We start from the raw sequence: 12,957 nt of genomic DNA on the forward strand, positions 1-12,957 counted from the left end.
AGCCCTCAGACATGGGGGGATCCTCTACGGAGTTAGGAACAATGTGGTAAATTCTCCTCTGGCTTTGAAAAAAAGGAAGGATGTCAGTGTGTTCACTGTGAGTTGCTTAGATCGAAGTAATGAACATTTTTAACCTTTTATCCATGCCTGCCACATTGGTGCCCAGCACACTGTTGTGTGCAGTAAGTGGGTGAATGCCCACCATCAACCACGGTGCCACATGAGGTGTGGCCGCAGTGTTAAATAAAACCAGAAGGGCAGCAACTTCAGAAAGGCACGGAAAAGGGAATAAAGCAGTGATGCAGTGACTGGCCTAATGTGCGCTATCCCTGAAGGCTCAGAGAAGATGTGTAGAAGTATTAAAGGTAGAAACTGGAGAAGGAGTAACTACTGTTTTCTTTCCAGAGCAGTGGAGAAGGGCACCAAGTTAAATCTGAATTTTGGAGAAACACTGAATATTATTTGGTATAAGAAAATATTGTATAAGACATACTGATACTAAAAAATTATTCATTGCTTCTCTGAAATTCAAATCTGATTGAATTATTATTCAGTCTGACAACTCCACCATGCTGTGTAGAACTGGGAGTTCTATAGAAAAGGGAGACTGACTGGCTGAATGGCATGAGAGCCCATCAGATGCATTTGGGAGTCAGCGTAAGATTGTAATGAACTCCCGTGTGTGCTTTCTAGGAAGCTGGAAGTGGGAAGAGGTCAAAGATGGTAAACTGCGCATCTGTGGAGAAGTTAAGGAACTAGGTTCTCTCTAATCAGTGTGTCTTTAGAGCAGGCTCCCCGGTTAGTAACGATCAGCCCTTGTTCCAGGATGCTGGTGCTTTCAAGGATCAATCAAGGGCTTCTTGGTGAAAACTGCAGGGCTCATCCAATGAGTCCCATCTGAGCACAGTAAGAAATAAATCTTGTTAGGGTGCATACTGATTTTTAAAAACGTGTACTTACAAAGTGTAGTGCTTCTGAGTTGCCCAGAATTAAGTAAAATGGTATGTTTGAGATGAAGATGGAAGCCCTTTCGAGGATTACATACGGCTCATGTCTTTCTTGATTAGCCAGGAGTAGATATTTCCTGAAGGCACAAGGGAAGGGAGGCTTATCTCTGCTCCTTCTCAAATATGTGGAGTTGCAAAGATTATGGTATAAACCTTGTAATCTTCCTGTATATGTTAAAGGCTCCCTCAGAGACTCAGAGGCCTGTCACTGAGCTCCTGAAATGGGAAAGCGCTATATCACATTGTGACACAGCAGCAGCCTTGCCCACCGATGCCTCACTCCTGTGACCAGAATAATTCTCCCAGGGTGTCTAACTATACTGTTACTTTCTCATCATTTCGACAATATAAGGACAGCAGACCACATGCATTTTGAAGAATCAGTTAGTGTATTTGTAAAATGTCATTTCAGTTTTGTGGACAGATGTTTGTCATCACTAGACCTTCACCCAAGTTTTATACAGTTACAGGACGTTGGAATAACTTTTCTGAATACCAGTAGTAGAAAACACCTGTGATTGAATGGAGTGGAGAAATCTTTTGAGGAACCTCAGATTCCTGCTGTGATTTTCCTATCAATAGCACAAGCCACCTAAAGGGAAACATCAGAAAATTCTACAGAGAGGTTCTCCCACCCCACTGCCAAGGAAAACTGTCCAACTTATCAAATGTGGATTGGCCTGCAATTGTTTTCATCATTATTTCCCAGAGGCCCCCACCCATTGCCAGACCAAAGAATACAAGCATCTGCCTGAAGAAAATATACTTGGAGGTTCTCAGGGATTTGCAAAAAGATAAATTCCCACTTCACATCTGGGTAAGAGGGTAGTAGCTGTTACACAAAGCATACCCGACACTTACAGATGTATGTTTGCACATGTCACCCCAGCATGCCACTCATTTTGACATTAGTGTCTAAGATTAAATTAACATTTAGATTTCAAAAATGTTTCCAAGGCTCTCTTACCGTTCCCCACCACAAAAAAACAAAACAAAACAAATATTCTAGGGGGGATAAATAAAAGAAAGTACTTTCAAATTTACAGAATCAGTTTTTCCTAAGTAAATACTATTGTTTGTCAAAATATGCCAGTACAAGTATGAAATTAAAAAGGGGTGATATCTCTAGGTAAAAGGAGAACCATCTGAGTCCGATAAAGTCTATAGAACTATGACAAGAGGTAAACACGCTTCTTAAATGTCTTAGTGAATTTCTTTAGTGTGTTTTGAAAGTGGCCAAATGTTCTACAATTCTGTGTTTTAGAATGAACCCAGATGCTTTCAGATTTAAGTTCACCAACAGTCAGACTAGTAAACTGGAAAGTTCTCTGTTTAGTATTTTGAGCCCTTGTGTCCAAGTAAAAATAAATTTCAAACCTGACTCAGTGCTGGATAGCCATACATCTGGGCAGTGTCTCAGCTGAACTTAGGCATTTCCACTCTTTCTACGTAAAACTAAAAAACTCATCTAATGATTGTACCAGACCAGAATCAATGAACAAATTTTGATTTGTCCAATTCATGAACTTTGCCATTTGCATGGTCCTGCCAACTCTGAAATGCAAGTAGGTATCCTCAGTTTCAGAAAGACTTTCAGTGGGTACTGTCCCTTGAATGTGGCCTTTATAAGCCCAATAAAAGGCAAGAAAGGTGAAAATATATGGGCATTTACTACAGAAGGGAAACTTGTTTGATGCTAATTCATACAATAGGAATAGTGAAAAACTGACCAGATCCTCCCTGTCACATCCAGGAAGACACTAGTAACATGTTTCATAATAGGGATTCAACAAAAAGCATTATAGGGCCATGTAAAAGTCACCATCAATTCATTTTATAACGTTTCCTACCCTTTTAGTGCATCATACATAGAAAGGGCAAAGGAAAAGGCACATTTACTCAGTCTATCTAAATCCCTGGAATCAACTCAATATGCAATTACTCTCACTGGAGAGAGAGTCCTGCCTCATCCTGGTGCCGGGAAGAGCTGATAATTGCAACACTGTGCAAACAATGCCAGGTATTCACTCCAAAACAGGTTTTCAACCTTATCAAATGAAAAGGAACAATTAAACCAGACAGCCTAGTTTTCAGACAGGCTCAGTCATCTAATACCCATAACTTCAAAATTGCAAAGTCACATGATACCTGTTGGATGATCTCCCGTCCTTTGAAAGGTATGAGTGGCTGCCACGACCACCAGTTCAGCTGGTGTATCACAGGCAGTGGTAGCTGCTTGGCAACACCAAGCTGTCTGTTATTTCAAAGAGGAAGTTTGTCCCTTTGGTCTGAACGTCCTGTGGTTTTTGTTAGATAGCTTACAAGTGTGATACTGCTTTTTTGGGATGAGTAGATATTCTTTTACCTGAGCTCATCTCAACGATAGAATAACTTTTTTATGAGGTCAACTCTGCGATGCCTTCCTGAATGCATCCTCCCTGAGGACACATCCCCACTTGGGAAGCAAAGGGGGCCTGAAGAGTGCCACAGGAATGAGAAGGGACTTCACGTGGAGAGGCACCTTAGTGGAGGTGGAGGTGAGGACTCGCAGAGGCAGGAGAACTAGGTTCTGAGTCCTGGCTCGGCCATGTTTTTGCCAAGAAAAGTCCCTTCAACTCTTTATGAGCTTATTCCTTAAATCTTAGAAGCAGGAGGGTTAAAGTTGAGCTTTGAAATACTTTCCAGCTCTGATTCTACAGTTGCTAAAATTTCATGGTAATTACATGTGAAAGTATTTCATAGACTTCAGCATGAGATTACGGATCTTTCTTCATTTGACACTTAATCTTTAAGTGTCTTTTATTTTTCAGGGTGAAAGATTTTGAAACTGAAAGTGTGTTGAACTACAAACCTAAACCTCTCATTCTCCAGATAAGGCAGCCAGTGGAATATTGTCTTGGGTCTTTGTGCCCTTACTGTCTCTCATGTTAGATCCAGTGGCTTTATATGAATTATCCAATCTCCATATGTCACTGCATTAGCCTCATTTGATCTGGAGATCATCAGATCCAGTATTTTCCAATGAGGAGTCTCCAGTCATACCTGTCTAAGCATGTACATGCCATCTTGAAATCACTTTAACCCTACCCACCCCAGAACCCTCCCTCAATCATATATTTGCCTTGTGTGTGATTCCTTTGCATTGCCTGAAATTAGGATTTTCTATTCTCTCTTTCCCTGTTGCAATTTTAGTGAACCTTTTCACATTGTCCTTATTTTTTCACACAAAATGAAGCAACGTAAGAAATCTGAGGGTCGTTGTGATAAAGGTTTCAGTGTAGTTGCTGGTTGAAGATGTTGCAGGAAGTGAAGCCAGATGTTCTGTACCATATTTTTATACTTGAAACTACATATTAAAAATGTTTCTCCAAAAATATTACTTAAGAGATCTAGCATTAAACTGATATGTTCTAGCAGATATTATGAGGGGTTCTTTTTGCTAGATTTGATTCCATTGCATTCTTTATGTGTTTTTTAGCTTTAAATTTTACTCTGTTTACTATGCTGAGCACTCATGATAGACCTTTTACTGTGGTTAGTTTTATTTGCTTTCATTTTATTTTTTTCTTATAACCTGTTTTTCCTCTCCTGTCTACCTGATGATTTTTGAATTGTTTGTCTGTATATAGCTATAGACATAGATGCTACTGGCTTAGATGCAGAAGAAAATGATATTCCAGCAAACCACCGCTCCCCTAAACCCAGTGCAAACAGTGTAACGTCACCCCACTCCAAAGAGAAAAGAATGCCCTTCTTTAAGAAGGTAACATTAACTTCCAAGCTCCCATCTGTCCACCAGCTCAATTGCACTGCGTCACATTCCTAGTCCTGTTGACTGTCTGTGTCCTTTGATAAGCCAATAACATGCATGCTCTGTTATTCTTTGTCTCTTTTCCATGCTGCTGTAGCTAAGCAGAAGCAGAAATCGGTAAGTTTACATTAACATAAGCTGTGTTTATCCTGCCACTGGCATCATTAGCATTAAATCCCAGTTTTATTCAGTACAATCATTTCTGTCCTAAGAAAAGAACCTATCAAACAGCTAATTGAGTCCATGCATTTCAAACCAAAAATTCAGTGAGTGACCTGTTAAAGCACCATTACAGTACTTATCCTTTTTGATGGAATAATACCTACCACCAAGGCAATTTGCTTAAACACTCCAGGATGTCAAACACTGACAACTCCATATAATGCACCTCTATTGTGCATGCTTATTCTGTCTGTCTTTGTCTCTTTTAACTTATAATCAAGCATATTAGAACCATTATTAGATTCTGATTTATGATATCCAGATACATAGCTTGTGCTAAAAAAAAAATTCGATTTTTAATTTAGTCAGTATTTAAACTTCTAATCCACTAGGTGCAAAGTCTGCAGATGAACAAGACCAGTGGAAAACTGCAGGCTTGTTTTGGCGGTTTACTGTGAGTTTTTCCTCTTGTCATATGTAAATACTCTCCCAATGTCCTTGCCTCCTCCATTGGTCAGACTGCACATCTCACCTGTCGGACAGTGAGTCAGTGGCTGTGCATAAAGCCTTTGCCTCTGGCCACCCGAGATGCTACATTGTGATGCACCTACTCCCCTGGCTGGAAACTAGGGTATTCCTTACTCCTGACAAAGTGTTTCCTTCCAGCACATTCTGTGACTTCAAAGCATTATTTTTTAGGGATACCCACCCTTCACCCCTGACACACATAATTTCCATTCCTTCCCTTCATTTTACACACCGCTTTCCACAGCGGGCTATGCTGTCTTTCAGCGTCATACTTCTAATGTCACGAAGTCTGGCACAACCACAGGCTTATCATGACACAAGGGTGTGGTCTAAAGGCCTGCTCTGCCCCAAACTCTCCGTGTCCTAAATGACACAAGCATTTCACTCTGAGGAATTCTAGAGTCCTCAGTGAGGTGTTAGATAATGAACTGTGAAGTTTGTTGTGTTTTTTTTCAATAAATTATGGTTAATTTAGTAATGGAAGACCTCATCATTCCAGGCAAAAATTTAAAAACCTGGATTTTTGTGTTAACATAGGAAGTCCATGCTTGATGTACATCCACAACAGTGGGCCTATCTCTGACCCTATCTTCTCATCACATCTAAAACAGCCAAGCGGCTAGCTTTTATAGTACAGAAGCCTCGAAAATCACATCATTAAGCCGCACTTAATTTTAGAGCAGTAACATGAATTAAAACCATGTTCGTCAAGACAGGGTATTTTTTGGAGGGTTGCTTACTCTTCAATTCCAAAACTTAAAAAATGTTTATCACAATTTTTCTACTAAATGATTGTTAACAAAATAAGGTTAGCAGGAAAGGGTAGATAAAAATGATGGTGTCATTATCAATAGGGCACAAAGTACTAATATTCCATCAAATAAGGTAATTTCTGTAGTTACCCTTTTGATTAAGAAGCTGATTGATTACCAGCATGGGTAACCCTTTGCTAGTTGGCAGTCACAGATCAAAGGAACCAAAGACCTTATCAAATACTGGGCCACTTAATACTTACAGACTTGAGGTAAAATTTCTTGGTAGCTATTACTAAAATGCATGCAATTTATGTTCCTAATTCCAGTGGTGGAAAAGATATTCTCATACTGAATAGTTATAAGGGCTTGGCTTCGAAACATTTTCAGTATGATTGTAGGTGGTATAAATATAATAATAAACATGCTTATGATGCCTTGGGCACTGGTATTCATTCTTATTATGTTACTGAGTAAATGGTCTTCATTGTAGAGTTCAAAAATGAAACAAAAGCAAAAACAACGTGCAATGATAAGACTGTTTTCCATGTGTTAGGTTGCTTCTAGAGTGGTGCTTGTGTGGCATTTGTGCTCTCACTGTATTGTTCGTCTTGTTTTGTTTTTATTTTCTGTTTAAAAATGTATTCTACCCTTCTTGTTTCTATTAATATTAATTTTGAGCAATAGGTAAAATTTTAAGGTGTAATATCTGACAGCACTGTTGCAGTAATATTTTCTCGCCTTTGATTATATTTGTCTCTGACGATTGGCGGAATTTCAGATGGAAGCTTTTGATTTCGAAATACTTTTAACTCCCCCCTTAAGCAAGTTTAATACAACTGAAGTTGGAAAGTTGGTTATGGGCAATTTCAAGCAACAATGAAATGTTCTCAAGTAACAGGCTGATGCAGAAATTACATTCACGTTTGCACCTCAGTTTATCAAATTCTTAAAATAGTTTAAAGAGTATTTTTCATCAGTGTGACCCTTAAAATATATTTTTTAGACACTCCTTAATGCAAAAAGATTCATAGAACACAACTTTGTTTATCCCAGTGTCTAAGGCCGTATCTCTTCTGCATTTAAAAAAAAGTCATATACAAGTCAATTTAACAGTTTCTGCTATTGGAATATAAATTTTATATTTATAAATTTTAACATAAATTAACTGTTACCTGTTTGGAATTTTTTATTTTAATCATTTTATTTGAAGCGGTTAAGCTGAAAAATTTTGGAAGTTTTAGAAATTGCTGCAAAATTTAGCTCCTTTCCCTGCTCTTCCAAAAAGAAATAAATTATTGTGGAAAGGCATGAATTAGTTATGTAACAGGAACACTTCTGAAACCACTCTTGAGAAGCATATTAGATAAGCAAGTTGATAATGAACCTTGGAGGCCACCGAAGCATGCTTGAATCGATTATCACACACACAAAAATTATTTAAGTTCTTAAGTTCCAAGGTATAGAAACCAAAAATCCAAAACACGTTAATCACTGAACTGTGAATAGTGATCCTGATGACTGTTTACTGGAATGAGCATGCCTGCTAATTTAAACTCTCACAGTAAAATAGGAATTTCCAGGAATTTGATACAGTTACAACGTTTTTAAATTAGGTTTTATCCAGGTAAGGCAAACATCTAAGATGAAAAGGTAATAGGACCATTCTTTTCTCTGAAATTCTCTGTAATTGACCATGTTAGGCCTGATCATTCAACTCTTCAGGAAACTCAAAGCATCTGAAAAACAATATTAGCTTCCAGTCAAGCCTAACACACCTATTTTGCATGAGGCATGTTTCTGTCTATTCTACCAACTAGTTTTTGTTCAAGAGCAGCACCTCCTGCTTTAGGAATTAATACATCAGTAGCATTTCTTGACAGCAAGAAAACTATACACAGTTCAGTAACTTGAAAACTTTAGGAATATTAAACCCACCAGTCTTTGATGGGGTTTATTTAGAAAAGAGGCAAGTAAAAACATTTGAAATGTCTGGGAAGCCAGTGCCTCATATTACAGAGTTCAGAAAGAGCAGTTTATGCATAAAAGACTTCAGCTCCTGCTGCCTGTTAACTGTCTGAAGCCCTCTCCTCTCTCTGCAGACAGAGCACACTCCTCCTTATGATGTGGTACCTTCCATGCGACCGGTGGTCTTGGTGGGCCCTTCTCTGAAGGGGTATGAGGTGAGTAGCTGCCCTCTGAAACACACATGAACTTTGCCTACTAAACTGCTTTGTGACACCACTTCCCTCTCTTGACTCTTGAATTTAGAATTTAAGAGAGCTCATAGCAGCAAAGCATACTGTTTTTCAAGCTATGGTGTACACTGCTTCCTGTTTTGGTCTGTGTTGTTTCTTCAGCTATAGCTTTGGAGAGATTCCTGCTAGTTGCAGTTTACTCAGCCCCAGAAAATTGTATCAAATGGAGAAAGACTGAAACCACTTGCAATGTAATGTACTGTCACTTCAACATCAGGATAAGTTCAGGGAACTTTGTCTTTTTAATTGTTACTGTATTGGAGTCAGTGATAGAAAGCTGTTGGTGGCAGTGACACATGATAGTTTTTCCAAATGTGAATGCCAGACTTCCAAATGATCTTTAAGAGGAGTAAAATGTCTTGTAATTGGTAATATTTTTATCCTGTCTAAATTTATTGTTTGCTCAATTGTAGGTCACAGATATGATGCAAAAAGCATTGTTTGATTTTTTAAAACACAGATTTGAAGGACGGTGAGTATCTGGAAATACTGGGTTTTGTGCATTTTGTCTTGAAGATGATAAAAGCTGGGTAGAACAGGCATGTAACCCCAAGAGTCTGTGAAGTCTATATGGTGTCAGGAAATAAGGTTTCATTCAGTTCAGCGTGATGCAGTAAATATTTGCCATATTTGCCCAGGACATCCTCAACTGTGGATAATCCAGCTCTCTGGTCCTATACCTGCATCTATATACCCAACTTGGCCACATCCCGGCTGACTAGTGTCGTCTTAAAATCATGATCAACTTCCTGTCAGTGCTGCCCAGAAACTACTCAATATCCTTCTTTCATTTACTTACATACTTTTTCAGACTTTCTATCACCTTTTCTTTCACCAAACTTCTAACCCCCGCTTCTCATCTTGTTCATCCTGATGAACTTGCTGCTTATGTCTGAGGAAACAGATAATAGAAGGGACCTTCCAGGAATTCCCACCACCACACCTGCCCCCACTTCCAGTGTCGGCCTGAGTGCTCTGTTTTGTGTCCTCTTACTGTGTCCTGTCAATGGCCAGCCCACCCACCTGGGTGCTAGATCCCATTCCCCATCCCCACCCCAGCACAGCTATGACAATCCTTTTCTCCCCCCTCATCAGTATTTCTGATTCTCATGGAAACTCTACCAGCATATAAAAATGTCATTATTTCCCCCTTTGATAAAAAATTTGACCTCATATTCTCTTCTAGCTATCCCATTTTTCTCCTTTTCTTGAAGTGATACATGCTGGCTCCAATCTCATGCTCTTGAGCCTGCCTGATGGAGTCCCACGGCCATCATTCACACAGAACTAGTCATGCCAGATACCAGTGGCTTTGACATTGCTAAATCCAGGGGTGAATCCCGAGTCTTCTTACTTGACATGGGAGACTACACACTCTGAAATACTTTGGTGTCTGCAACTGTATTTCCTGGCTTGCTTTCTATCTCACTTTGTCTCCTTTTTCTCCTCTGCTGGTTCTTTCTCATCAGCTAAACATGTCAGAGAGCCCGGGGCTGAGTCCTGTGGTCTGCTCCCTTTGTCTACACTCACCTTGGGTGATTTCCTTTGATGTCAAGCTTTTAAATAGCATTCCTTTGCTGGTCTTTCCTGACTTCCAGACCCCATCTATCTAACTGCCTTCAGTATAACCTGAGATGTCTGATGGACTTCTCAAATGCAACCTCCAAACCTCCCCTCAACACCTGCTCCTCTCATAGTCTTCCATACCTCAACTGATAACTTCATTTATTAGTCCTAAGACCCTTCCACCCAAGAGGTCACTGAATTCTGTTCTTTTTCTCCTATGTCCCACATCCAAGTGCTGTTGTATCTTCGAAATATATCAAGCATCTAACCACTTCTCATATCCTTTGCTATCCTTTATGTCTAAGACACCATCCTCTCTTCCCTGGATTATTATAATCAATACCCTCCTCATCTGTATCCTTGCTTCTGTCTTAGACTATTCTCAGTTCAGAAACCTGAACAACCTGTTAAACCATGAGATAGATCCCATCACTCCTTTGTTCCTATCCACCCAATGAGTTGTTTTATTCAGAGGGAAAACTAATCTTTACAGTGGCCTATGAAAGACCCTCTATGGCCTGACCATCCACACTTTCACCCCCAAACCCCTACCTTTGACTATAATTCTTGCCACTCTCCCCTTTGCTCATTCTGCTCCTGCCACATTGCCTTATGTTTTCCCATGAGTGCTCCAGCCAGCCAGGTATGTGCCCACCTCAGGGCCTTTGCACTTGCAGTCTCTGTGCTGGAACACTTTTTCCTCTGTCTCTATGCACATGCACAGACATGTGCACGCATGTACACACACAACACACACACACACACACATTTCTTCCTTCCTTTTTCCAAATGACTCTTTTATTAATTTTATTTGTGTCATTCTCCCACACTTAGTATGAACTCCATGAGGGCAGGGATTTTTTTTCATCTGCTTTGTGAACTTTTGTATTCCCAGTGCCTGGAACTGTGCTGAGTGAACAATGAGTGGGTGAGTGTTGAATGAATGTTTCCTGTGTACTCCCTGCTGAAGAAATGCAGAGATGTTAAGGCTGTTGTCTTTGTCTATGAGCTCAGGTATAAACCTAAATTGAAACCCTGAGCAGTAAAAATATGAAGTGTAAATGAAAGGGCAGCTTAGCACATGTGTGTCCAAGGTGCAGGTAGCATAAAGGGAGGGAGTAACTGAGGGATGTCATCTCCCAGGAAGGGTTTTCCAATGGTCCCTAAGACTTCAAGTAAATTAGGAGAAGGGTGTGTCCAGCAGAGGCTGTAAAGTGTGGACGCATCAAGGTGTAAGGCAGGTGTCCAAGAGGTCTTCAAACCAGGTGTCTAGGCCAGGGGTGAATGGTAACGTCAGGGCCATATCCAGTGGACTGTTAGTCAGTGTGGACTTAATCCTTTGTCTCCATCTCCCAGTCTCCCCCTTTAAATTGCTGCAGCATATATTAATTGAGCTTTTTCTCTGTGCTAGGCCTGGTAAGGAGCAAAATCAGACAAGAGCCTTGGCCTCATGGAGCTAACTTACAGTCTATTGAAAGGCAGTCTTTAGTCAAATAATCACTGGACACCATGGTCAAAGTTAGGCCAATTCCTGATGCATCAAAGATACAAGACTCTTAAGTAGAAACTTCAAAATTTAAACTAAGAGTAGCTCAGAGGGCACCTGAGAACATCCAGGGCTGGTTTATATTTCTATATTTCTCACAAGATAAATGTAGTGCCTCTCTCCTCTACATTTCTTTCTTTCTGCCATTCTGACAATGCAAGTACAGTAGATATTATCTGAATGTTTCAATGTTGTCTAGATTTCCTAAGATAGTAGTTCTCCCTTAATCACACCTGTTCCCACACCATTTCTATTTGTTTACTGTCAGCAAGAGAGGCAAGGACAAAGAGGGAAACTTTCACAGCAAGACAAATATTGTTAGTGATGAGGCAAAGAACTGAAACAGAAAAAGGAACACAAACTATGTTTCAAAGCATAAAGACTTTCTAATCCAGATCTACTTAATCAAATGTTCCTCATGAGATTTTTTTGTTTTTCATAACTTTATGAAATTTTTTTAGTTTGTGCCAGGAAACACAGCCTTTGGCTTGGTCCAAGGCCATCAGGCACTGGCCACGTATAAAAGGCATACCTCTGGTCCAGACCATTTAGCTTCACTTCTTTATTCTTAGCTCTGTCATATATCACAATTTGCATTTGTGTCCATGAGTATACACACCCAGAAAATTCTGCTAGACAAGGCACTATGCCTTTCATGACTGAGTTTACCCGCCGCCCTTTCCTAAATGTCAGACGCAGAAATGCGATGGAATTTCCGGACTTACTAATTCTATTTAAACCCAGTAAGCTTTGAATTTGGAAGATTGATCTGGCCATAGGGTGTATCTTGGACCCCCGTTCTAAAGTGTCAGCCATCCAGAATGATTTCATTTAAGAGGCAAATAAACAAAATATCTGAATGCTGTATCAATTCACTGTTTCTGACCAGAAGTAACTTCCATATGGCTTTATTAACGGACATGCCTCAGCTCATCTAACTCACAGAGCTTAAGTTCTAAGCTTGTGATCACCAATTAAAGACCCTCAAAGGAATTAGTAGGGCCCATAAGATACAATTTCAAAAAGCCATGCAAAAATTTAGCTTTTTTACCCATGGCAAGACATCCCAAGTCCTTGAATCATTAAACGTCTTTGCTTTTGGCAAGCTAAGACAGCAACAGACATTGGAAACTCACCAAATGCATCAAGTTCATACATATACGTGTAATTCTAAAAGGAAAAATGAATTACTCCTTAATTATCTCTTATAAACTAAATTTACTTTTAAAAACTTAAAGCCGAAGAGGGAGAAAATATGAAAGGAGGTATTGATGAAAAGACTCTTGATAGAAATTCTTTTCTGTGTTTAAACCTAGTTAAGATCATT

The 12,957-nt window shown here is 39.6% G+C and overlaps 2 protein-coding genes across 28 annotated transcripts in view; one reads left to right on the plus strand and one right to left on the minus strand.

Annotated features, from left to right (window-relative positions):
- Nucleotides 1-12,957, plus strand: part of CACNB2 (calcium voltage-gated channel auxiliary subunit beta 2) — a 401,898-nt gene that overhangs the window by 371,379 nt on the left and 17,562 nt on the right. For 6 of the 11 annotated variants that reach the window (XM_037000664.2, XM_037000670.2, XM_037000696.2 and 3 more), the window contains 3 exons: nucleotides 4,637-4,770; nucleotides 8,363-8,443; nucleotides 8,932-8,990. In XM_037000664.2, the coding sequence (XP_036856559.1) occupies nucleotides 4,637-4,770; nucleotides 8,363-8,443; nucleotides 8,932-8,990 (274 nt within the window). Of the gene's footprint in view, nucleotides 1-4,636; nucleotides 4,771-4,915; nucleotides 4,936-5,372; nucleotides 5,435-8,362; nucleotides 8,444-8,931; nucleotides 8,991-12,957 lie in introns of all 11 variants that reach the window. The other 5 variants (XM_037000678.2, XM_037000700.2, XM_073229168.1 and 2 more) reach the window with 2 other exon arrangements.
- The window catches only part of NSUN6 (NOP2/Sun RNA methyltransferase 6), a 115,447-nt gene that overhangs the window by 9,152 nt on the left and 93,338 nt on the right, over nucleotides 1-12,957 (minus strand). For 2 of the 17 annotated variants that reach the window (XM_037000728.2, XM_037000721.2), the window contains one exon: nucleotides 961-1,084. The exons of the other annotated variants lie outside the window; for them this stretch is intronic. The gene's annotated coding sequence lies outside the window, so the exon portion shown is untranslated. The remainder of the gene's footprint in view (nucleotides 1-960; nucleotides 1,085-12,957) is intronic. 17 annotated transcript variants of the gene reach the window in all.

This window comes from Manis javanica, chromosome 2 (assembly GCF_040802235.1).
Source record: "Manis javanica isolate MJ-LG chromosome 2, MJ_LKY, whole genome shotgun sequence".
Classification (NCBI taxonomy): Eukaryota; Metazoa; Chordata; class Mammalia; order Pholidota; family Manidae; genus Manis; species Manis javanica.